The sequence below is a fragment of the Cyprinodon tularosa genome, unplaced genomic scaffold (assembly GCF_016077235.1).
Source record: "Cyprinodon tularosa strain WSP-4 unplaced genomic scaffold, ASM1607723v1 ctg1038, whole genome shotgun sequence".
NCBI classification, from domain to species: Eukaryota; Metazoa; Chordata; class Actinopteri; order Cyprinodontiformes; family Cyprinodontidae; genus Cyprinodon; species Cyprinodon tularosa.
Window position 1 is genome coordinate 47,226 of NW_024037825.1, and position 26,851 is coordinate 74,076.

The window sequence follows — 26,851 nt, forward strand, 5'->3', positions numbered from 1 at the left end:
AACATGAGATCAATGAAAACTCAGAGATTTGAACAGAACCAGAACCAGAACCAGGACCAGGACCGGCGGAACCTCAGAGAACTTTAAAAAACACTAAACCTGAATCTGAGCCCTTCGTGACAGGAGAGTGGAAGGGTGGAGGTGTTGACTCCGTGGGTGGTGAGTGGGCTGCCTTGTCACGGACTGCACCCCCCCCACTCAGCCTTTCATCCTGTGACGTAGGACCGAGGCAGAAGTTTAAAAAGCTGGCGCCCCCCCCCAGCAGCACTGCATTGGCTCTTCGTGGGGAAAAGTTGCAGCTCCGTTCGTGTCCGTGGATCTGCTGCTTCTGAAACACCTGTGGAAAAACAGAGCCGCGTCCTTCTCCCTCCGTTGGTCAGAAGCAGAGAAACAGACTGTTTTCAGTCTATTGGAGGTAAGAGTCAATCGGTCTAAACATTTAATTCCACCTCAATCATTAGAAGTTGATTTAAAGGTGATTTCTGCTCCTCAGCCAATGGCTGTGATCGCTCTCAGCTGCCTGTGGATGCTGCTGCTTGCGGGCTCATGCGTGAGGCTGGCGGCAGCCGCAGAGTGCGGGACGGAGTGCGCGCGCTGCGTGTTCAGTCTGCGGGGACAGAAATCTGCTTTCTCCACTCTGGTACTGTCATCATTCCCTTTAATATTCGCTCTGCTTTAAACTAAATGACAAGTTTGCTTTTCCTTCTAAACTGGATCAATGAACAGAAACAGCAGCTTAATCTGGATTATTTAATCCTTTAGAAAACCAACATCCTGCTTTTATAATCTCCATTTATCACTTTATGACCTTTTTCTCTTCTCCTTTTTAATAAACATGCATCTATATTCATGTAATCCCATCATTTCATGATGTAAAACAACCAGATTAGATCAGCCATTTTAAGGATTATTTAAACATTTCAACAGTTTTTCAAATTAGCTGAATTATATCGTTACATATTATACTAATTTATATTTAGTTACTTTAACTGATTTTTTTCATGTCAGCATAATAGAAAATAAAACAGAAACGCAATATTAAGGTGATGCAAAAATAAAAACGGTTGCATAAAAAATATTTAGTTATTAGTTATTTATCTTCATTGTGTTTGAAGTTGTATATATATATATGTATATATATATATATATATATATATATATATATATATATATATATATATATATATATATATATATATATATATATATATATATATATATATATATATATATATATATTAGTGCTACAGAGTGAATTTTCTGCCAAGTTGTTGCACACAGATAAACTCAAATAAATCTTATTCCCAGTTTTACAAACTGGACTCTAACTTTACACTGAAAGTATAATTTATAAATTGTCACTGAGCACCAAATGATCTCTGCTCAAGTAACAGACTAATTTCTGCCAAAGATCACGTGATATATGAAGAATGGTCGTTCCTTCGAGGCGACAGCAGGGGGCGCAATCTTATCAAAAGATCTGCAACTCACAATTATTTTGCTAAACGAATAATCTGCGATTATTTTTTTGCAATTAATCAATCAGTAATTGGATAGCTAAAGGTTCATCTATCTATCTATCTATCTATCTATCTATCTATCTATCTATCTATCTATCTATCTATCTATCTATCTATCTATCTATCTATCTATCTATCTATCTGGATATATCTAAAGATATAGATAGATAGATATCTATCTACTGCATGTCAGCAGCTAGTTGAAGGTAAAAATCCAACCTTTCTGAAGCTTTAAGGTTTTTTTTGGACCTGGATTAGAATCAGAAGGTGAATAAATCTGCAGATCAGCCAAAGAAGAAGAAGGATCATTAATTTAAATAATTTCTTTAAAGAAAGGGTAGATGATGGAAAGCATTGACTGTTTTACAGGTTCTTTATTTCTAAACACTGGTAATTCAATTCAATTCAATTCAGTTTATTTATATAGCGCCAAATTCACAACACATGTCATCTCAAGGCACTTTACAGTTCAAAGTAACCTTTCCTTCTCACACATCCAACAACCACGGATCTTCTTTGCAGGAGATTAAAAATCTAGTTTTAAACATTTCTTCTAATAGAAAGAGTCGCCATGATCGGTCCGTACCATTCGTTTTGATCCTGACCTGCTTTTCTTTTCTCTTTCCTGTCATCCCTTCAACCCAAAGCCTCATTAATCAATGGATATTAGTAGGGATGAATCTAACGACTCTTTTGCAAATCATTTAATCTGTTGATTATTTTTTTTTAATTAATAATCTGATGGTGAACGTTTCCTTAAAGGAGATTTATTTTATGAAATTAAACCAGGTGAAAGAAAAGCTTTTCCACCTGAGCAGTTCTGGATTGATAGATGAAAAATTTACATATTTATAAAAGATATTTGATCATTAAATCAAAATGTTTAAATATTTTTTACAATCTTGGTAAAATTCCTGCTCTAACTGGAACTTTCTGTCAGATAAAAGCAGGTTTTAGTTTCTATACTATAGTTAATGACTTACTAAATTAGTTAACAATTAGTTCAACAATAGATTAATTAATTATAATAGTTTCAGCCCTAAATATCATGTTTAATTAGGAGTGTGATTCTTTATTAGTGTCGTATAAATAAAATGTTATCCTTATCAAATAATAATCATGATTTGGTCAAATCTTTCTGATTTCTTTTACATTAGTATAATTCTAAATAATTTTTTTCTGTAATAAAAACTGATTTTAACATAAAGTAGTTTTATTTCTGTGTCAGCAGGATTTTTTTCTAGGCAGCCTGTAGAATAAAGCTGTTAAATGAATGTTTTCCTGCAGGTATCCGTTATCCTCTCCTCCATTTTCCTCTCCATTAATTCGCTCTTCATGAGCCTGCAGCTGTGAAAGCTCAGCAACGTTTCTTCTGGGTCATCAAACCGATTATTGCACCTTTAAGTCAGATCCAGTCGTGGTTTAGATCCTGTGCAGCCGTCGGGGTTTAGTGGTTTCAGGTGCTGCTCTGGTGTAACGCAGACTGTCGCTGTTAAAGACCTTCTGAAACCTTTTTACTGAAATCAACAATAATAAACTGATAAACCTTCAACTGTTTGATTCTTTCCTTTTCTCCTAATTTTCTACTGAAAAAGGAACTAAATATTTTCCAACTCCAGCTTGGCGTCCATATTGGTTGGTACAATAATCTGATTTCCTTAAACCTTTGGACATGAAACCGCTTTAATGGAACGGCTGCTTTCTTACAGCTGATTGGCCAATAATGCTCCTAATCAGTCTCCAGACCCGCCCACAGCATGTCGGTTTAAGCAGACATTAAAAACCAGCTCATGTTTCCCAAAGTTGGCAGAAAAATTAATCTGCTAAACAATAAATTAGCTGCTCTATTATTTACTAGCAGCTGTGCCACTGAATCACATTATGAAGTTTGCCACAGTTTAACATCTGAAACCTTAACTTTCACTTTCTATTTATCTACTTTATTTACAGCATAGAAAAATACATTTTAAAGCTTTACTTTGAGTCATTTCCATGTTTTATTCACTCGGATTTAATGTGGTGTTTAACTCGGCTGACAGATTATTCAGGTTCTATTTGCATGTTTTCTAAACTTAAACCAGGCTTTGTTGGGCTGCTGGATAAAACCTGGAACTAAACGTTTTTTCTGACATTTTGGATTGAAAAATCTTCCTGGATGGAAGAGAAACGTCTTCAGACTTGGAAACAAAGTCCAGAGGATTGATTTGAACTTATTTGGAATGAGAGACATATTGATCAAATTTCTTTTTTTTTTTTACAATAGATGGAAAATAATTGAAATTATGTTCAGATTACACATAAATACTTGAATCAGTTCTGCAGTTAAAAAAGGAATTATTTAAAGATTAGGATTCATTCATTGATAACGACCTGCTTTGTTTCCACAGCATTTTATCGTCATTCCACTGTGACAATGAAATGAAATCAACAAAATGAACCCTCTGCATCTAACCCCTCCCCCTGGGGGAGCAGCAGGCTGCCATGGTGCGGCGCCTGGGGGGCAGGAGGTTAAGGGTCTTGCTCAGGGACCCAGAGTGGCAGCTAGTGGGATTGGGGCTTAAACTCAGAGCCTACTGACACAATGAAGCCGTTCTATAGGACTGATAGCCTCTAATAACAACCATTTAAAGGGGAACGCTGTTTCTTTTTCATTGGTTCTTGATTTTCCGTTATTCCATCATGTTCTACTCACCCATATGAGTTTAGTGTCATTTGGAGCCGTTCTGAAGATATTCCGTTAGGTATATCCAGTATCGTCTTCCTATGGGCAACGACTTGAAGGCACAAACTAAACTGTTCATCATTTATTCTTTATGGTACGCCAGCATTCAGAACATGGAGGCCAATCACTGGCCCCCCGATCCACGGTTACAACTTTTAAAAACAAAGCAGCGTGTGTATGACGTCATCAGCGTGCACCGGCTACCATTCCTTCATCCTGTCCTGAACTGCTGCTAGTTTTCCTCACATGCCTGGAAGATGTCTAGTGCTGCTACCACAGATGATCTCGCTCTCCAGATGAACGATTCAGATGAGCTAGAATGAATAGAAGGGGTAGAGCGTAGCCGCCTGTGGCCCAGGCTGCCTGTCACAGCTCCAGTCCGGCGCCGAGATGGCGTTCCCCTTTAATAGGATGATAACATCAGAAGAGGCGGGTCTAGGGAACCCCGGCACTGATCAATGTCTGTAGATCCCTGAAAATGTTCCTCTTCTTCAACAAAGTCGTTTTCTCAGTTATTTGTTTCAGTTTGGTTGCTGCAGTGAGAATCTAATATAGAAGCTCTTCTCCCTTAAACCAGTGATGATGAGATAAACGCAGGCGTGGAGCCATGGTTGGCGCCTCGGCTGTTGGATCAGGTTCATCTGACACGTCTTTTCTCTGGCGCTGTACTCAGCCAACGCTGTGGGGGACATGCTTCTAGCAGCAGCTCAGACACATTGTCCTGTAATGACTGGACTGAATGGAAGGTAATGCATAGATCTACGCTGACTGGCTGAACAGAAGGACCCACATTTGGACCCATTCTAGAATAGAACTCCTCACACTGCATAGTGCAGCAATTTCTGAACATTTTTTCTTTTTTTATCTGGAGCTTACATTTGTTCCTCCTCAGAGATTTCTCTGAAGGATTTTTAGTGACATCATTTCTGCGTAGTCCTTCTGTGGCGTCTGAAGGAGTCGACCATCTCATGCCTTTTAAAGCTTCTATCATTTGCTTCCAGGGTTCCAGTCCAGCTGTGTTTATCTGTGAAAAACCTTTTATAATAAAGCTTTAGATCATTTAAACAAAACTCCAAACCTGTTCAGTTTCTCCTCAACAGTTTCCAGTGATTACGCCCACGAGGTTTAATGAGTGAGCATGAGGTAGAAGCAGGCATTAGGGAGACGGACCCTTTGGCTGAACACCCCTATATGGAGCAGATCTATCTGAGTCATGTCTAGGACTGAATCTGCACAACATAACCAAATATTTAGTTATTTTCATGCTGCTTATTTCACTGACTGCCCTTTCTCCCATTAGCTGTATTACCTCGTTGCAAATGCTTTTCCTGTTCCTGAATTTCCATGTTTTTCAATCAGTTTTTAAAAAGGGGTCAAACTGGCGGATTAGCTCCATATAGACCAGTTAGTTTCCATTGTTTTTATCAGCGAAGCCTGGGCTGCTGTGTCAAAGTCGACGTTTGACCAACGCTCACATTCCTCATTGAAATAATCTCCATGGTTCCACATTCTGCTGACTGGTTAGCATATGCTAAGATGGCCACGCTGCGACGCTGGCTGCAGTTTGTGGTATATTTCCAATCTAAACAGCCCAAGTTGGCAAAGGATGATAGCTGATGGATGCTTTTATCAAATCTGTTTAATAATCAGAAATAATTCCCTGTAGCTGTGAGTAACATCGCCAAACTTTGTCAAAAATATCTCTCTCTTTCTGTAAAACAGGATTAAAAAACCTGCAGCAGTATGTGGTGGAAGTTTAAGGCTCTTCATAGAGCCGGGTCCGCCCTGACCCCCACATCCCTCCGTCGCTATATATGGTGGGGTCTGCCCTGACCCCCACATCCCTCCGTCGCTATATAGGGTGGGGTCCGCCCTGACCCCCACATCCCTCCGTCGCTATATAGGGTGGGGTCCGCCCTGACCCCCACATCCCTCCGTCGCTATATAGAGCGGGGTCCGCCCTAACCCCCACATCCCTCCGTCGCTATATAGGGTGGGGTCTGCCCTGACCTCCACATCCCTCCGTCGCTATATAGGGTGGGGTCCGCCCTGACCCCCACATCCCTCCGTCGCTATATAGGGTGGGGTCTGCCCTGACCCCCACATCCCTCCGTCGCTATATAGGGTGGGGTCCGCCCTGACCCCCACATCCCTCCGTCGCTATATAGGGTGGGGTCTGCCCTGACCCCCACATCCCTCCGTCGCTATATAGGGTGGGGTCTGCCCTGACCCCCACATCCCTCCGTCGCTATATAGAGCGGGGTCCGCCCTAACCCCCACATCCCTCCGTCGCTATATAGGGTGGGGTCTGCCCTGACCCCCACATCCCTCCGTCGCTATATAGGGTGGGGTCTGCCCTAAACCCCACATCCCTCCGTCGCTATATAGGGTGGGGTCTGCCCTGACCCCTACATCCCTCCGTCGCTATATAGGGTGGGGTCTGCCCTAAACCCCACATCCCTCCATCGCTATATAGGGCGGGGTCCGCCCTAACCCCCACATCCCTCCGTCGCTATATAGGGTGGGGTCTGCCCTGACCCCCACATCCCTCCGTCGCTATATAGGGTGGGGTCTGCCCTGACCCCCACATCCCTCCGTCGCTATATAGGGTGGGGTCTGCCCTAACCCCCACATCCCTCCGTCGCTATATAGGGTGGGGTCTGTCCTGAACCCCACATCCCTCCGTCGCTATATAGGGTGGGGTCCGCCCTGACCCCCACATCCCTCCGTCGCTATATAGGGTGGGGTCTGCCCTGACCCCCACATCCCTCCGTCGCTATATAGGGTGGGGTCCGCCCTGACCCCCACATCCCTCCGTCGCTATATAGGGTGGGGTCTGCCCTGACCCCCACATCCCTCCGTCGCTATATAGAGCGGGGTCCGCCCTAACCCCCACATCCCTCCGTCGCTATATAGGGTGGGGTCTGCCCTGACCCCCACATCCCTCCGTCGCTATATAGGGTGGGGTCTGCCCTAAACCCCACATCCCTCCGTCGCTATATAGGGTGGGGTCTGCCCTGACCCCTACATCCCTCCGTCGCTATATAGGGTGGGGTCTGCCCTAAACCCCACATCCCTCCATCGCTATATAGAGCGGGGTCCGCCCTAACCCCCACATCCCTCCGTCGCTATATAGGGTGGGGTCTGCCCTGACCCCCACATCCCTCCGTCGCTATATAGGGTGGGGTCTGCCCTGACCCCCACATCCCTCCGTCGCTATATAGGGTGGGGTCTGCCCTAACCCCCACATCCCTCCGTCGCTATATAGGGTGGGGTCTGTCCTGAACCCCACATCCCTCCGTCGCTATATAGGGTGGGGTCCGCCCTGACCCCCACATCCCTCCGTCGCTATATAGAGCGGGGTCCGCCCTAAACCCCACATCCCTCCGTCGCTATATAGAGCGGGGTCCGCCCTAACCCCAACATCCCTCTGTCGCTATATAGAGCTTGGTCCGCCCTAAACCCCACATCCCTCCGTCGCTATATAGAGCTTGGTCCGCCCTAACCCCCACATCCCTCCGTCGCTATATAGAGCTTGATCCGCCCTAACCCCCACATCCCTCTGTCGTTATATAGAGCTTGGTCCACCCTAACCCCCACATCCCTCTGTCGCTATATAGAGCGGGGTCCGCCCTAAACCCCACATCCCTCCGTCGCTATATAGAGCTTGATCCGCCCTAACCCCCACATCCCTCTGTCGCTATATAGAGCTTGATCCGCCCTAACCCCCACATCCCTCTGTCGCTATATAGAGCTTGGTCCGCCCAAACCCCACATCCCTCTGTCGCTATATAGAGCGGGGTCCGCCCTAAACCCCACATCCCTCCGTCGCTATATAGAGCGGGGTCCGCCCTAACCCCCACATCCCTCCGTCACTATATAGAGCGGGGTCCGCCCTAAACCCCACATCCCTCCGTCGCTATATAGAGTGGGGGCCGCCCTAAACCCCACATCCCTCCCTCGCTATATAGAGCGGGGTCCGACTTAACCCCCACATCCCTCCGTCGCTATATAGAGCTTGATCCGCCCTAACCCCCACATCCCTCTGTCGCTATATAGAGCGGGGTCCGCCCTAACCCCCACATCCCTCTGTCGCTATATAGAGCGGGGTCCGCCCTAAACCCCACATCCCTCCGTCGCTATATAGAGCTTGATCCGCCCTAAACCCCACATCCGTCTGTCGCTATATAGAGCTGGGTCCGCCCTAAACCCCACATCCCTCCGTCACTATATAGAGCGGGGTCCGCCCAAACCCCACATCCCTCTGTCGCTATATAGAGCTGGGTCCGCCCTAAACCCCACATCCCTCCGTCACTATATAGAGCGGGGTCCGCCCTAACCCCCACATCCCTCCGTCACTATATAGAGCGGGGTCCGCCCTAAACCCCACATCCCTCCGTCGCTATATAGAGTGGGGGCCGCCCTAAACCCCACATCCCTCCGTCGCTATATAGAGCGGGGTCCGCCCTAAACCCCACATCCCTCCGTCGCTATATAGAGCTTGTTCCGCCCTAACCCCCACATCCCTCTGTCGCTATATAGAGCGGGGTCCACCCTAAACCCCACATCCCTCCGTCGCTATATAGAGCTTGATCCGCCCTAACCCCCACATCCCTCTGTCGCTATATAGAGCGGGGTCCGCCCTAAACCCACATCCCTCCGTCGCTACATAGAGCTTGATGCGCCCTAACCCCCACATCCCTCTGTCGCTATATAGAGCTTGGTCCGCCCAAACCCCACATCCCTCCGTCGCTATATAGGGTGGGGTCTGCCCTGACCCCCACATCCCTCCGTGGCTATATAGGGTGGGGTCTGCCCTGACCCCCACATCCCTCCGTCGCTATATAGGGTGGGGTCCGCCCTGACCCTCACATCCCTCCGTCGCTATATAGGGTGGGGTCTGCCCTGACCCCCACATCCCTCCGTCGCTATATAGGGTGGGGTCTGCCCTGACCCCCACATCCCTCCGTCGCTATATAGGGTGGGGTCTGCCCTGACCCCCACATCCCTCCGTCGCTATATAGAGCGGGGTCCACCCTAACCCCCACATCCCTCCGTCGCTATATAGGGTGGGGTCTGCCCTGACCCCCACATCCCTCCGTCGCTATATAGGGTGGGGTCTGCCCTAAACCCCACATCCCTCCGTCGCTATATAGGGTGGGGTCCGCCCTGACCCCTACATCCCTCCGTCGCTATATAAGGTGGGGTCCGCCCTAACCCCCACATCCCTCCGTCGCTATATAGGGTGGGGTCTGCCCTGACCCCCACATCCCTCCGTCGCTATATAGGGTGGGGTCTGCCCTGACCCCCACATCCCTCCGTCGCTATATAGAGCGGGGTCCGCCCTAACCCCCACATCCCTCCGTCGCTATATAGGGTGGGGTCTGCCCTGACGCCCACATCCCTCCGTCACCCCCACATCCCTCCGTCGCTATATAGGGTGGGGTCTGCCCTGACCCCTACATCCCTCCGTCGCTATATAAGGTGGGGTCTGCCCTAAACCCCACATCCCTCCGTCGCTATATAGAGCGGGGTCCGCCCTAACCCCCACATCCCTCCGTCGCTATATAGGGTGGGGTCTGCCCTGACCCCCACATCCCTCCGTCGCTATATAGGGTGGGGTCTGCCCTGACCCCCACATCCCTCCGTCGCTATATAGAGCGGGGTCCGCCCTAACCCCCACATCCCTCCGTCGCTATATAGGGTGGGGTCTGCCCTGACGCCCACATCCCTCCGTCACCCCCACATCCCTCCGTCGCTATATAGGGTGGGGTCTGCCCTGACCCCCACATCCCTCCGTCGCTATATAGGGTGGGGTCTGCCCTGACCCCCACATCCCTCCGTCGCTATATAGGGTGGGGTCTGCCCTAACCCCCACATCCCTCCGTCGCTATATAGGGTGGGGTCTGCCCTGAACCCCACATCCCTCCGTCGCTATATAGGGTGGGGTCCGCCCTAACCCCCACATCCCTCCGTCGCTATATAGGGTGGGGTCTGCCCTGACCCCCACATCCCTCCGTCGCTATATAGGGTGGGGTCTGCCCTAACCCCCACATCCCTCCGTCGCTATATAGGGTGGGGTCTGCCCTAACCCCCACATCCCTCCGTCGCTATATAGGGTGGGGTCTGCCCTAACCCCCACATCCCTCCGTCGCTATATAGAGCGGGGTCCGCCCTATACCCCACATCCCTCCGTCGCTATATAGAGCGGGGTCCGCCCTAAACCCCACATCCCTCCGTCGCTATATAGAGCGGGGTCCGCCCTAACCCCCACATCCCTCTGTCGCTATATAGAGCTTGGTCCGCCCTAAACCCCACATCCCTCCGTCGCTATATAGAGCTTGATCCGCCCTAACCCCCACATCCCTCTGTCGTTATATAGAGCTTGGTCCACCCTAACCCCCACATCCCTCTGTCGCTATATAGAGCGGGGTCCGCCCTAAACCCCACATCCCTCCGTCGCTATATAGAGCTTGATCCGCCCTAACCCCCACATCCCTCTGTCGCTATATAGAGCTTGGTCCGCCCAAACCCCACATCCCTCTGTCGCTATATAGAGCGGGGTCCGCCCTAACCCCCACATCCCTCCGTCACTATATAGAGCGGGGTCCGCCCTAAACCCCACATCCCTCCGTCGCTATATAGAGCGGGGTCCGCCCTAAACCCCACATCCCTCCGTCGCTATATAGAGCGGGGTCCGCCCTAACCCCCACATCCCTCTGTCGCTATATAGAGCTTGGTCCGCCCTAACCCCCACATCCCTCCGTCGCTATATAGAGCTTGATCCGCCCTAACCCCCACATCCCTCTGTCGTTATATAGAGCTTGGTCCACCCTAAACCCCACATCCCTCCGTCGCTATATAGAGCTTGATCCGCCCTAACCCCCACATCCCTCTGTCGCTATATAGAGCGGGGTCCGCCCTATACCCCACATCCCTCCGTCGCTATATAGAGCGGGGTCCGCCCTAAACCCCACATCCCTCCGTCGCTATATAGAGCGGGGTCCGCCCTATACCCCACATCCCTCCGTCGCTATATAGAGCTTGGTCCGCCCTAACCCCAACATCCCTCTGTCGCTATATAGAGCGGGGTCCGCCCTAAACCCCACATCCCTCCATCGCTATATAGAGCGGGGTCCGCCCTAACCCCCACATCCCTCCGTCGCTATGTAGATCGGGCCCATGAACCGTGGTGCCGGCTTCCTGCATTCCACCCCTAAAGGTGGGTCGACCTTCTTACCCTCCTGATATTCAGGTGCAGTGACCATCAGGCGGTTAGCAGCCTTGGTCTGGCTGTCTGATGTTCTACAGATAGCTCTCCTAGCCCTCCTTCAGGCACGTCAAAGCGGATAACTGGCCGGCAAAACCTTCAAATCTTTTTCCTGGATGGTCAACACCGGTGGCTGAACACAAAAAACCAACATAAAACGGAGAGAGCCCATTGGCGCTAGAAGGAGCAGAATTCAAAGCTTATTCAATCTATGGAAGTTGGCGAGACCACTTAGCCTGATGACAGGCTAACAGAGATCCCCAGCATAGCACAGTATTCTTAACCATCATAGTCACCAGAAGCAGGAGATCTGGAGAAAGAGGGAGTCTGGTGCAGCTCAGCAGAGTTCTCCCCTCCTCTGCTGAGCCTGTCCTTTTACCAGACAGGTCTGCCTTAGTGTTCCTCTCCGCCCCTGCTGAGACACAGGTTCAGATGGTGACTTTGGTCCTCCTCCTTGGAGAAGTTTGTGCATCACAGCTGCATCGGTTCGTAATCTGGTGTTCGGGCGGGATCAGGAACTGCTGCAGGTGCAGAGGGAGCGGCTGAGGAGCTGGTCGAGGACTCGTTGAGGTCAGAGCTCTTCGTTCGCTGCGATGTTCCGTGAGACGTTGATGTATTCGTGTGGCCATGTCCTCCATCTGCGTCAGAGTCTGAGGGTAGTGGCGGGTTGAAAGTTCAACCTTAATCCTTTCATTAAGGCCAAAAATGAAAACGTCCATGAGGGAGTCCTCATTCTAGGTACTCTCAGAGGATAATAGGTGGATAGACAAATGGATGGTGATCCATCCGTGGACAATTAGACAAACTTTACTGTCATCATACACGGAGAGTTTACAAAACGAGATTTCATTGCATAAAGCTTTAAACACTGAATGAGCAGCTTAAAACAATGAAATGTTATTAAACAGTTCAGAATACAGAGCGACCGGAAAGCTGCTGGACCAGATTCTGTTTCTCCCCCCACCTTGAAGCTTTGTGCTGATCAGCCGTCTCCAGTGTTTAGACATTTTACAGACACCTTACTGGTGACATGTCACGTACCAACCTGCCTCAGATCCTCCGCTATTATCCCTGTTCCTAAGAAGCCAAGGTCCACACCTGCTTTCACACCTGAATGAGGTCACTGACCCCCCCCTGGACCCCCTACAGTTTGCCTACAGGCCAACAGGTCCGCAGACGACGCCGTCAGCTCGGTCCTTCTCTCCATCCTCCAGCACCTGGATTCTGCAGGTTCCTGCTCCAGGATCCTGTTTGTGGACTTCAGCTCTGCCTCCAATCATCCCAGCTCAGTGTGTCTGACTCCACCTGCAGGTGGATCACAGACTTCCTGTCTGACAGGAAGCAGCAGGTGAAGCAGGGAACACCTGTCTCTGACCCCCAGCTCATCAGCACTGGTTCCCCCCGGGGGCAGTTCTTTCTCCTCTGCTCTTCTCCCTGAACACCAACAGCTGATTGCTGAAATTGATGTCTAGTAACTGACTAGATGACATCTTCATCAGTTTTGGTGGAATTCTTTCACTTCATCCACATTCTGTTATCTCAGCCTGTCATTGCTGATATAAAAAGCTGATAACTTATTTAAAGTCTTTTGATGTCGGCGTTTTGGGATTTCTTGTCTACTTTGTTTCTAATTCTATTTCCAGAATTTCCAGCTATATGTTGAATTTTAGCCTAACGGAATGTTTCACAGTATTTTTCCATCTTAAAATTGAAACTGTTGAGAAAATGCAGCTTTCTGTGATCCTGGATCCCTTAGACCAGAATGAGGGATGATTTTACCTTCGGAGTACACAGATATTCTGCAAACCCAGAATCTTTGCAGGAAATTTTTCAACAAATCCACGTTTTTATCCTGTGAGGATCATCCTCCCCTTCATAAGCAGCGTCACCTCAGCTGGATGCGAGTTCCACCTTAGAGGATAAAGTAGGAAATAAGGAGCCTGGGATTCACTGAGCGAAGTGGAAATTATTTTCTTATTTGACTCGACTGAACGTTCATTACTCTCTGCTTTTATAACCTTTAAAGCTGCTTTCTGTGGAAACTCACTGATATCTAGAAATGAACAAAGCTTTCTTTTCCTTTATGGATCTTCCTTGAGCTCATCTGCAGATTACACATGGTAATAAAGATCTTCATTCTGTAGAATAAAGCAGGAAGAGTTTCCACTCCAGAAAATAGAACAATAGAGATGAATCACCTTTATATAGATTTCCAACCTGTTTTATTTAGATTTGTGGGGTTTATTCCAAACAGACTAATATTCCTGGCAGCGTCTGATTTCAATAATTCATTTTTTGTAAGATGTTTGTAGGTAGAGCGCTATTTCCTGCAAGATCCAATGCATCAATAACGTCTGACGGCTGAAGCTAATGTCAGATTAAATAATCCTAAATACTCACCGTCCCGGTGGGAATTAAAAACAGATGAACAGAGAAATGAGATATTTTAGAAACAGGGGGGCCTTCCAGGGTTAGAGTCACATACTTTGCTCTATTAGTGACACTTTATGTGGAGTGAAGATATGGCAAGATTTTTATCCTACATGAGGATGAGTCAAGGTGAGTTTATTTCTATAAAACATTTCAATACAAAGACAATTTAAGTAATTTACACAAATCCCTCCGTTTGGCACATTTGCAAGGAAATAACTGCAGCCTGTGATTTTTGGCAATGTTTACAGAAATGTTTGTGAGTTAGGTTGGTGTAATTTACGCCTGAAATTATACATCTGATCAAATCAAATGTAGCTCCAAAGCTATAAAGTGGAAATGTGTAAAATAATGTTGGTATGACACAAACTCATGGAAGAACATTATAAATGCAATAATTTATGATTTATCGGTGATCAAAAACAGATGCAATCTAAATTTTTGAGCCCTGCCAAATTCTTATCAAAATAAACACCTTGGAAACCGATTTGAAACTCTGAGTAAAGCCTCACTGTAAAGAACCACATCTTGACCATAACTGCTGTAAATTTGGACTGAATTGGTTGAAGAATATTTCTTCCAGAAAGGTTTAAGTGGAAAGAGAGTCAGGAAGACCTGTTGCTGAGTTTTTCCCCCCAGGGGGGTCGGCCTCTAGACCCTGGAGGATACAGGATGCATGAGGGTCTAAGAAAATGTTTAGTGTCTGCCCCTGTGTGCATCGCTGGGGCTGCCACACTATGGCCCCTGGGGTTGGGCTCCTCAGGCACTGGGTCCCTTTGGGATTTGGACCCCCGGGAGCTGGGCGGTGAGTGCTCTCGTCTGACCTTATCTGGTCGGGGTGTCTGCCCTCCTTGTGTCCCAATGAACTGTGGTGCCTCTGAATATCTGGGGCTGGCCTTGCCTCTTTCGGTCATGGGCCCTGTAGGCTGAGTCTGGGGCCTCGCACACCTGCTATTAAACATGCTCTCCTTCTAACGAAGCTTTGTGAATTCTTTATACAGGAGCATGCTAATGCATAAATACCCCAGGAGTTTGGTTCCAGGTGTTACAGCTACAGATCTATACCATCTATAATAATATTAAAGAAACAACACAGGTTCTGTCTTCCACCAATGGATCCAATGAGGATGTGGGATGGATGCTGTCTCTCTGAATCAGACCAGATTTCCCCATAAAGTTGCCAATTATGGTACTGATTGAACCAGACGACCCAAAGACAACAGATAGAATGAAACTGTTTATCTGAGGCGGGCTGCAGTAGTTCAGGAAGAATCACCAGTGTCAGAGGCAGGAACCTCTGGAAGTGGAGACATCTGGTTAGTGACCAGACAGAGTCTATGAGACAGTTCAACAGACATAACAGAGGTCCCTAACCTCACAATCCAGGAATCGACTTGTAAGGTGAGCCTAAACTTGGGTTATGTCTCTAATGATAATCTCCTTGATCAGGGTGGAATCAGGGACTGAACGCATGGCAGGCAGATAAGCAGCAGTAAAGCAACATGCACAGTCAGAGGCGGGTGATGAGAATATCCAGGAAAATCTAGAGCAAAGTATGTTGGTGTGACTCTAAACTATCAGGTCTGAGGGGGGTTTGGAGGCTCAGAGAATCTGGAGGAGAAACGGGTCAAGAACAGACGAACTAAGCTCTCTGGACTCACTCAGCAAACAGGTTTGAATAATCTGGCACCGAAGTCTGAGGACAGGTTACTTAGCGGCTGGTGCAGGTGGATCTGACGGGTTAATGAGAAACATGGTGGATTGATGGGGGTGCAGGATGAGGGATCCAGTCAGCATCAGATCAAAAATGATTAATGTAGCCCTCGTTTCCATGACACCAATTAGACAAGCGTGTACAGTTACCCAATCGCCTGGCTGCTCAGGCACCGTTGGAGGCCTTAAACTTCATGGATCCACATCTTGACTGGACTGAATCAGTTGATCACGTTTTTATCACAAAGCTTTTAGTGGCTTTGCTCCACCCTGTGCCCATTATTTCTAATATGATCACCCTGTTCCTCCTCCTATTTAAGCCACCTATTCCCCCCAGTGGCTGACGAACAGCAGCACCTTGTTTTAAATAAAGGCTTGTTTCTAAAACTGATCTGTCTGCTTCTATTCTGGGTCCAACTTTCAGAGTCTTCTAACAAAGAGATGCTGATGGATCTGGGATTTTGGCTCAGTTGTGCCAAAGGTGTTTTTTTACCTCATAAAAAATTTGTTTTTTTAACTGCTGATTTCCATGGATGGATGGATGGATGGATGGATGATAGATGATGGATGATGGATGATGGATGATGGATGAATTCTCTAAAACAACATTGTTAATATTAAAAGGTTTCTCTGATTGTTGCTGCTCCATGAATGTCTGCAGCGATCAGTGATTGAAAGGCAGGGAACTTTCTAGAAAGGCCCAGAGATCAACATGACAAACCAGCCTGGTCTCACTGACAGAGAAAGCAGCAGAGTACCCAGAGAGAACCGACACATGAACAGAGAGAACTTTCTAAATCCAGGATGAAGACGTTCGTCTGTCTGGTTGCTGCTCCAGTAGCCTGTGAGGGTCGCTGCCATAATGCCGTTTTTATTTGTGTTTCCTTCCAGAGTTGCTCACTGGAGTGCGATGGTGTGATGGATAGCCAGAGACTTCGCCTCTGCAAGGACTTTTTATTTGAGACTGATGAGGATGTTTCTGTGGACGCCGAGCTCCAGCAGCAGCCCGATCAGCTAGCCGTGGACCCGGCGATGGCCGACGAGGCCGCTAGCCCTCCTCAACACCTGATTGCCAAAAAGTACGGCGGCTTCATGAAACGTTATGGCGGTTTCATGTCTCGGTCGCTGTCTGCCCAGACGGAACCAAGAAATCTGAACGAGGAAGAAAACATTCGACTTGGGATCTTAAAGATGATCAGTGCTACAGAAGACCAGGGCATGGAGGAAGGTGATGATGACAAAGGAGCGGCGCAGAGGTACGGGGGCTTCCATAGGGTGGGGGAGGTGGTGAGAGGCAAACTGCTTGAGGCGGTTTTGGGTCATGGTCTTAGAAAGCGTTACGGGGGGTTCATGAGGCGCGTGGGGAGGCCTGAATGGCTGGTGGACAGCAGCAAGGCTGGTGGGACTCTGAAGACGTCCTGGGAGAACGGCAGCGGGCTGCAGAAGCGCTACGGCGGCTTCATGGATTAGAAAGCAAACCTAACATTGCTTCCCGCCATGTTGGACTGTGAACATGTTTATGCTTGCATTAACGTCGTAAACCGCTGCAGTGTAACTTTATGGTTTGTAAAATGTGTTCTGTAGACTTTATTGATTTTATTTCTGGAGTGTAATAAAAACAAATAAAAATATACACAAAATATTCTCCATTTTTCATGTAGATATACCAGCAGTCTGTTTTTATGATGAATATGACTTTAAAATGAGTAAGACCTGCTGTCCTATCCTCAGGGTTGTGTGCAGTCTATACGTGTGCATCTATGTCCTCCACTGATCACAGGTTGGGACTGAAGGATTCTCTCAGGCAGATGCCAGATTGTATCGTTGACTTTAACCAGGGCCGTTTCTCAGGTCACTAGAACACGAGTACGGACTCATCTTCTCGCCAAGTCTGTTCTCGCTAAGAACGAAGGAAAGTCGGAGAACGCAGAATAAATCTGGGTCACCTGGAACAGCAGCGTACTGATGAAATCACCACATTCAAAGCTCGTCTGGAGCCGCATTTCACCTCCTGTTATTAATAGTCTCTAGATAATAATAAATTATGACTTTTTTTCATTTAGTGGAGGAATAATGATGAACACTAAATGAAACCCTAACCCTAACCTCAGATAAACACACATCAAATTAAGATTTTACCAAATAAATCTAAAAAATCGGCATCAGAACCAGCGGTGCTTCACACACGGCTATGCAGAGAGAGGGCTGCTACAGACGGGCTAATGTTAGCATTAGCTGCTGCAGACGGGCTAACGTTAGCATTAGCTGCTGCAGACGGGCTGCTACAGACGGGCTAATGTTAGCATTAGCTGCTGCAGACGGGCTAACGTTAGCATTAGCTGCTGCAGACGGGCTGCAGCAGACGGGCTAACGTTAGCATTAGCTGCTGCAGACGGGCTGCTGCAGACGGGCTAACGTTAGCATTAGCTGCAGCAGACGGGCTAACGTTAGCATTAGCTGCTGCAGACGGGCTGCTGCAGACGGGCTAACGTTAGCATTAGCTGCTGCAGACGGGCTAACGTTAGCATTAGCTGCTGCAGACGGGCTGCTGCAGACGGGCTAACGTTAGCATTAGCTGCTGCAGACGGGCTGCTGCAGACGGGCTAACGTTAGCATTAGCTGCAGCAGACGGGCTAACGTTAGCATTAGCTGCTGCAGACGGGCTGCTGCAGACGGGCTAACGTTAGCATTAGCTGCTGCAGACGGGCTAACGTTAGCATTAGCTGCTGCAGACGGGCTGCTGCAGACGGGCTAACGTTAGCATTAGCTGCAGCAGACGGGCTAACGTACCGCTATAGATTGACACTCTGAGCTCTGTGAGCGCTAACCTGGAAGCTGCCGCAGTGCATGCTGGGACAGCTGTCAGTCTGCAGAATGGTCTGCTCTGATGCATGCTGGGTAAAGAGGGAGGGGCCAGAACATCATCCGGGGGCTTTGTCTGTTCTCGGTCTGCTGTTCTAGTGAATTGGAACAGTGCTATAGCTGAGGCTGATGACTTTTCACGAGGACGCACGAGTACACCTAGTGAGAAACGGCCCTGGCCTTCTTCATTATAGTTGCTGCATTCATCTGCTTCCTCTTTGCTCTGTTTTTAGGAAACTGATTTAAAATGTGACACTCTGCTCTAAATTCTCTTCCTCCTTCCCCTCATTTTGTTGAGGAAATAACTTCCAGACTTTGTCCATGACTCCTCCCACTTCTCCTCTTCCAGCTCCTCTGCTGTCAGGAGAACCTCAGCCCATCATTATTCACTCCGTCCCTCCTCCAGCTCTACAGGGCTTCTAATATTTTCTCCTGTAAGAACGGAGGAGATAATCCATTGGTTTGATCCTATAGCGCCTCAGTGCTGTCCTGGACTCTGACCCTGAAAGAACATCCATACTTCATCCACTAACTGTTCAAAATGCTCTTTGCTGCAGTCAAATCTTCAAATTGATGTTGTTGATTGATGACCAAATGTAATATTTTATGTCTTTTATTTCTGATAAAATGCTTCATATAAAGAGGCGCATTAACAGAGAGCCACGGAAATGTTCACACATAATTATTCATTCCTCTGCTGGGAGAAACAATCTGTCTGCTTCTCCCACAACCTCCAGTCAAAATGTCATTTCTTCTCTGGCTTCTGTAGCCGACGTCCTTCCTCCTTATTTGGATCTTTTTCAGTTGTGATAAAAAGTTAGTTTTTAAACTGAATTTACATTCTTGATTGTTTCTGAACAAAATCACAGAGCTAAAAAGCAGTGGAACTGGTTGCCTTTTGTTTCTACCTCTCCTCGCCACTCGGGTCCATATTTATTTCAGCGCTTTCTCATCCTTGTGTTTTATTGGTAATATTTCATGTTAAATGAAGTGAAAGGTAACTGAATTTAATTTTAACACATTCCCAGTTGATTCCCCGATTTAAAAGCAACTAAATAGAATTTAAAATGAGTTCTAAAATATATGTTAGGCAGTGGGTTGAGGCTAAAATGCGGGAGATGAGCTCATAGCAGCGTGTTCCGGTTAAAAGGCGTCCTGCAGCATTTAGAACCATCTGGAGACGGGAGATGGAGGAGGTTCTAACCCCCCACATAGCGGTATTGCAATAATAACAGAGGCCTGGATCAACATTACAAACTGTTGATTTAAAAGAATTAGCTTTATTCTGGCCAGCCGCCTCAAATGATAAAAACTTGTAACGTCTTTAGATCTGCCTCCATTTTTACCCCCATAGGTTAATGAGGCTTTACGGCTTTTCTTTCTGCTCCTCATTCTCCGCCTCAGCGTATTCAGTTATTTTTCTTTTTTCATCTTTTTTTTCCATGTAACTTTTTATATCAAACCAGCTCAACCAATAATCTTTCTAAATAGAATAGAATAGAAAACCCCTTTATTGTCCCACCGTGGGGAAACTGGTGCTACACCAGTAGAAGGTTATAGCAGCATTGGTCACACAATGAGGACCTTAGAAAGTATAAAAAATAACAAAATAAGTTAATCCCCATATCATTATAAATGGATATTAAGATTTATTTCCTATTTATAAAATGATTTGGATCCAGAGAATCTCTGTTCTGGGATTCCTTTTTTATTTCATGTTTTATTAATTCTATATTTCTTTCCCTCCTCTGAATAATCAGCAAAGATTAAAATGGTAGAAAAATGGTGAATAAATCAAATGTAGACAACAAAAACGGAATTTAAATGTTTGAGTTTAAAATAACATTTTCATGAATATAAACACTCAGATTTAGGAAATGAAAACATAGCGATGGAATGAGACGGAAAGGGAAAAATTAGTGACACAATAAATTAGCTTGTTTATTATCTCGTAAATATGCTTGTTTTTTTTTCAAGTAAATTTGCAGGTTTTTACTTGTAAAAATGTCACTTTAAACTCAACAATGTAAATTCCTTTTTTTTTATTACTCTAATACCCCGTCCAATAGGGCAGACCGTTATGACATTTATTACCTTGACTCAGTATTTAATCCAGATCTGAAATGCATTTCTTTCCAGTCAAAATGAACATTTTAGATTTCTACTATAAAATTCTTCCTGTCTAAAAATGAATTGTGACGAGGATGAATTCTAATTTCCCATCTCTATAGTAGAGTTACTGCTAGTCATAATTACTATTTCAGATATCAGAAATTATTATAATATTCTAGATATCCACAAATCCGATTCTTGGCATCTAACATTTATTTCTACTAGTAGAAATAAATTGGAAATTAGAATTCAGCGTCGTCAGATTTCAGTTCTAAATAGGAAGAACGTTTATTATAGATATCTGGCAGTTAAAGCCCAATACACATGAATGGGAAACATGACGTCATTGGAACCAGTAGGAATTACATTTCAGATTTCTGGAATGTTCATTCTGACTGGGAAGAAACGCATCTGAGACATCTGGAATATTTATTCAGTCAATCTAATACATGTCAAAAGGGAAACTTAAAATGAACAATAAACAAAAGTTTATTCTTGTTAGTACAATTATAATTTTGCAGCCTGAAATTTAATTTTGCTGAAAATAATGTAATTTAGGATCTATATGAACATTTCAGACTAGTAGAAATGTAGTTTCTGTAGATCAAGCAATGGAAGAATAGAGTGGACTGAGCTTCTAATAAATGTCTAAACGGCCTGCCATACTGGAAACACAGAACCGCTTCATGCATTGGCTGGGGGGGAGGGGGGGTCGACAGGTTTCTGACTAACAGAGGTGTATTGTTTCCGGACTCAAAGTACCGTGATGCTTTGCGTGCATCCGGCCCCTCCCCTGTGAGGCTGGATGTGATGACAGTCCTGTTTTTACGCCCCTGGGCTGCAGAAAACGCCTGGATCGGAGCAACAAAGTCCAGACTGAGGCTGATCCTGCTGCGCGGTATGTCCGACTTTCCTTTCATCTTATTGGGGGGGGGGGGGATCAAAGCACTTATTAAAGCTTTGATCCAGTACTTGAGGACCTGACTGCAGGTCTGCGCTGTGAGTTCCGGATCAGTTTTATTAGTTTGGCTGCAGGATCCAGTCCTGAGCGGCTTCTGGTTTGGAAGCTCTAGAACCTTCAGCCGGTCCAACTTTCCTCCCCAGGAAAGAAACCTGGGAGGAAAGTTCTGCTCATCCTGTCTGATGCTGAGTCTCTGTCTGTTCTGGTTCCGGACCGGATCAGCAGGTCCAAACCTCTGAGGAACCTCCAGAACCAAGAGTTATGTCAGCGTATAACTGTGAGGGTGACGTCAGAGGAGAGTCACGTGACGGAGAACGCTAATAACTTCCGGCCATTAATGGATCTTTTATCTGTAAAGTCTCCTTCCTCCCAGCCAGCAGCGCAGAGAGCTGCCCTCTGAGGTTCCTGCTGGGGCCCCTGAGGGCCGCCGGTCCTGCTGGGGCCCCTGAGGGCCCCCGGCCCGCTGGGGCCCCATTAGTCCAGCCTATGCTTTACAAACCTGCAGCCCAGAGCTTCAGGAGGAAGAAAACTGAACCAGAAGTGAAAACTTGCTGCAGCTGTGAGAACATTTTAAGGAAAGCAAAATGAAACCAATGAAATTGATCCAGTTTCTTCAGCTAAAGCAGCATCAGGCTGCATGTTTTACAGTTTGATGCTTTAATGAGATAAAAGATGAAAGTGAATCAGGTTTAACTTCACTATCTGACGCATCTATAAAGTGATGGGATGTTAACCGTAAACCTTCCTGTTCTGCCTCCGTTTCATCAAGCAGGTTTACGGAAAACTCTTAAAGTTTTCTAAACCTGAAATCAGAGAAACTCTGACTTCCTGTTTCCTCCTCCTCTGTTTCTGTTGCCATGGTAACAACCTCCCAAAACTAACCAGCTCAGCAATCTCCTCTGTCTCAGCTCTCCTTACAGCCAATCATAATGTTTTACTTCCTGATTTAGTCCAATTTTTGTCATAGTTTTGTGCAAAAAATTATATATATATATAATTAATATATATAAATATATAATATATATAAAATTTTATTTATTGTGCCGATTATTCTTTTATAAGATCCTCATCAAACGGACATGAAATGTTTTAAGTATGTTTTAAAACACACACACATATATATATATATATATATGTGTGTGTGTGTTTTAAAACATACTTAAAACATTTCATGTCCGTTTGATGAGGATCTTATAAAAGAATAATCGGCATTAATTCAGAGAATTAAATATTTATAGGGAGAATAAACTCTGAGAGGAGATTACTGGTTTCTGGTTTGTTTAATATGAGCGAGATGCGGATCATTTTATTTTTATTTAGTTATATTTACAGTATATAAATAACTACTGAGATTATTTTCAGATTACACATAAATAGATTAATTTCTTCTGCAGGGGAAACGGGTTCAGGATTATTATTCACTCGATGATAACAACCTGCTGAACCTGCTGGTCCAATCAGAAGCGCTGATAATAACGAGCATTTATTGGGATGATGAGATCTGAAGCAGCTACAGTCACTGAGTAAAAGAGACTGAATCAACCTGAGGAGGAACCCATCAGACGATGAACAGGTTCTATAGATTAGAACAACTTCTTTATTCTTCATCTTCACCTGCTGACAGAAGTTTTCACCTGAATAGATCCATTGATCTACGACCATTCAAGAAATAAACTGTAATCTTATCGCGGTAACTACAGGATATGGCAAGCCGTTATGATATTTATCAGTTTGACTGAATATGTATTCCTGATCTCTGAATAAAATGTTTTCCTTTTTATAATGAACATTTCAAACAAAATACACTCTTTATATCTAGAATAAACATCCTGGATGCTTAGAAATTAATGATAGATCTCCGTATTCCTGTTACTGCTCAGCATTAATATTATTTTCACTAAGAAGAAATATATTTCAGATATGAATACATTTTCAGTGAAGCTAATAAATGAGAAGGGCTTTCATTCTTGATACGCACGGGTTGATTTAGTTCCCAGCAGCTTTGAGGAAAGTAGAGCTCAGTTTCCACCATCAGGCCGCATCAATGTAGAGTTGAAGGTTTGAATCTGAGGATTCCAGGTCTGTAATCGTTTCTAACTGAAAAACATGGTCAGCAAAGTCCAAAAACCTCTGCTTCAGCTGCAGTCGATGCCTCTGAGGCGTGTCTGTTGGCACCGTTGTCATGGTTACCAGGGCAGGTGTTTTGCATGAATTTTTCCTGCTCCACCTGGGCAGCCTCACAGCTTCTACCTGCCATACATCTGTGCCTCCTGGTTTAGATCTCCCCGTAAGATGTTTGCTGCCCCGCACCCAGATCTATGTAGATAGAGTTTCTCCAGCTTTCTGCTGGAATCTCATTAAACTGGAACCCAGTGCTGAGTCTTTCTTTCCACCTCATCTGTTTATGGTAAACAGTTTGATGAAAAACACTCTGAGGGAAAGAAACACATTTTATTGGTCCAACATAACTTTAGAGGCATTAATGCTGATACTGACATCTTTTAGTTTATAAACCTAAATATAATTATTAACTAGACTTAATAACTTTTTAACTTTTCAATTTACTTTTTACTTTTTAACTTGTTAACTTTCTTCCAACTTAATTTCCAGTAGATAATCTATCGTTCATGTTCATCTAATTGGTCAAAAACCTAAATCAGATGTGCAGCCATGCAGCAAGATCTTCTGCTTCTAGATCTCACTGAGGGGGGGGGGGGATGCTAGTGATCAAAAACGCTAACTTGAAGAAGGCGTGTATCCAAGGGAGGTTCAGGTTCATAGAGATCCAGTTAAACATCACCTGCTAGAACAGAGGAGTGACGCGGCCGCTAGCATCACTCACACCTTTTAAAGGTGAGGCGCTGCAGCAGCCTGCAGAAGGAGGCGGGGCTTAGGAGAGACAGGTTTCTGAATACAGCTGGAAATATGATGATGGACAGCATGGTCTCTGTGATGGAGCAGCTTCTGTTTCCTGGTTAGCCGCTATTGGTCCAGTGTTCTAAACAGGGTGGGGCTGGTTATGCAGCAGGGCTGGAACAGACGGACACTGGATAAAACCTGGAACTAAACGCTATTTCTGACATTTTGAACTGAAAAATCTCCCTGGATGGAAGAGAAACGTCTTCAAACTTGGAAACAAAGTCCAGTGGATTGATTTTAAATGTTTTTAATATTACTGATATGGTATGTGGTGTAACCTTGCTGAGGACTCCTGGGTTTTCATTGTTTATTATTAACTTTCATGCTACAGAAACATCTGATTTAATCCAGTCAATGGAGATCTCTCTCTAAGGGTTAGCTGTTGTTGCTAAGCATCCGATCACCTAGGCAACCCAGTTTGCTGTGATTTAGTCAGCTGATGGTTCTGCTGGGGCCTACTGGAAGCTGTGGTTCCTTTAATGGTGGCCTTTAGGTTGGTTCTGCTGGGGCCTACTGGAAGCTGTGGTTCCTTTAATGGTGGCCTTTAGGTTGGTTCTGCTGGGGCCTACTGGAAGCTGTGGTTCCTTTAATGGTGGCCTTTGGGTTGGTTCTGCTGGGGCCTACTGGAAGCTGTGGTTCCTTTAATGGTGGCCTTTAGGTTGGTTCTGCTGGGGCCTACTGGAAGCTGTGGTTCCTTTAATGGTGGCCTTTAGGATGGTTCTGCTGGGGCCTACTGGAAGCTGTGGTTCCTTTAATGGTGGCCTTTAGGATGGTTCTGCTGGGGCCTACTGGAAGCTGTGGTTCCTTTAATGGTGGCCTTTGGGTTGGTTCTGCTGGGGCCTACTGGAAGCTGTGGTTCCTTTAATGGTGGCCTTTAGGTTGGTTCTGCTGGGGCCTACTGGAAGCTGTGGTTCCTTTAATGGTGGCCTTTAGGTTGGTTCTGCTGGGGCCTACTGGAAGCTGTGGTTCCTTTAATGGTGGCCTTTAGGTTGGTTCTGCTGGGGCCTACTGGAAGCTGTGGTTCCTTTAATGGTGGCCTTTAGGTTGGTTCTGCTGGGGCCTACTGGAAGCTGTGGTTCCTTTAATGGTGGCCTTTAGGTTGGTTCTGCTGGGGCCTACTGGAAGCTCTGGTTCCTTTAATGGTGGCCTTTAGGTTGGTTCTGCTGGGGCCTACTGGAAGCTGTGGTTCCTTTAATGGTGGCCTTTGGGTTGGTTCTGCTGGGGCCTACTGGAAGCTGTGGTTCCTTTAATGGTGGCCTTTAGGTTGGTTCTGCTGGGGCCTACTGGAAGCTGTGGTTCCTTTAATGGTGGCCTTTAGGATGGTTCTGCTGGGGCCTACTGGAAGCTGTGGTTCCTTTAATGGTGGCCTTTAGGATGGTTCTGCTGGGGCCTACTGGAAGCTGTGGTTCCTTTAATGGTGGCCTTTGGGTTGGTTCTGCTGGGGCCTACTGGAAGCTGTGGTTCCTTTAATGGTGGCCTTTAGGTTGGTTCTGCTGGGGCCTACTGGAAGCTGTGGTTCCTTTAATGGTGGCCTTTAGGTTGGTTCTGCTGGGGCCTACTGGAAGCTGTGGTTCCTTTAATGGTGGCCTTTAGGTTGGTTCTGCTGGGGCCTACTGGAAGTTCTGGTTCCTTTAATGGTGGCCTTTAGGTTGGTTCTGCTGGGGCCTACTGGAAGCTCTGGTTCCTTTAATGGTGGCCTTTAGGTTGGTTCTGCTGGGGCCTACTGGAAGCTCTGGTTCCTTTAATGGTGGCCTTTAGGTTGGTTCTGCTGGGGCCTACTGGAAGCTCTGGTTCCTTTAATGGTGGCCTTTAGGTTGGTTCTGCTGGGGCCTACTGGAAGCTCTGGTTCCTTTAATGGTGGCCTTTAGGTTGGTTCTGCTGGGGCCTACTGGAAGCTCTGGTTCCTTTAATGGTGGCCTTTAGGTTGGTTCTGCTGGGGCCTACTGGAAGCTCTGGTTCCTTTAATGGTGGCCTTTAGGTTGGTTCTGCTGGGGCCTACTGGAAGCTGTGGTTCCTTTAATGGTGGCCTTTAGGTTGGTTCTGCTGGGGCCTACTGGAAGCTGTGGTTCCTTTAATGGTGGCCTTTAGGTTGGTTCTGCTGGGGCCTACTGGAAGCTGTGGTTCCTTTAATGGTGGCCTTTAGGTTGGTTCTGCTGGGGCCTACTGGAAGCTGTGGTTCCTTTAATGGTGGCCTTTAGGATGGTTCTGCTGGGGCCTACTGGAAGCTGTGGTTCCTTTAATGGTGGCCTTTAGGTTGGTTCTGCAGGGGCCTACTGGAAGCTGTGGTTCCTTTAATGGTGGCCTTTAGGTTGGTTCTGCTGGGGCCTACTGGAAGCTCGGGT

At 46.3% G+C, this 26,851-nt stretch overlaps 2 protein-coding genes across 2 annotated transcripts in view; both read left to right on the top strand.

Moving 5' to 3' along the window:
• The first annotated feature begins 281 nt into the window (after positions 1-281).
• On the top strand, positions 282-17,274 carry LOC119781446 (proenkephalin-A-like). The gene is made up of 3 exons (XM_038281924.1): positions 282-415; positions 494-640; positions 16,547-17,274. The coding sequence occupies exons 2-3, from the start codon at positions 497-499 to the stop codon at positions 17,123-17,125; spliced, it is 723 nt and encodes a 240-aa protein (XP_038137852.1). The 5' UTR covers positions 282-415; positions 494-496; the 3' UTR covers positions 17,126-17,274.
• Positions 17,275-21,378: 4,104 nt separating this feature from the next.
• LOC119781487 (epidermal retinol dehydrogenase 2-like) overlaps positions 21,379-26,851 on the top strand; it is a 42,037-nt gene continuing 36,564 nt past the window's right edge. The window contains exon 1 of the mRNA XM_038281974.1: positions 21,379-21,527. The gene's annotated coding sequence lies outside the window, so the exon portion shown is untranslated. The remainder of the gene's footprint in view (positions 21,528-26,851) is intronic.

Bases quoted from the DNA above. Each gene is read 5' to 3' on its own strand.
- LOC119781446 (XM_038281924.1), top strand. From the start codon at position 497: ATGGCTGTGATCGCTCTCAGCTGCCTGTGGATGCTGCTGCTTGCGGGC. The intron at 641-16,546 runs GTACTGTCATCA...GTTTCCTTCCAG, and splicing joins AATCTGCTTTCTCCACTCTG to AGTTGCTCACTGGAGTGCGA.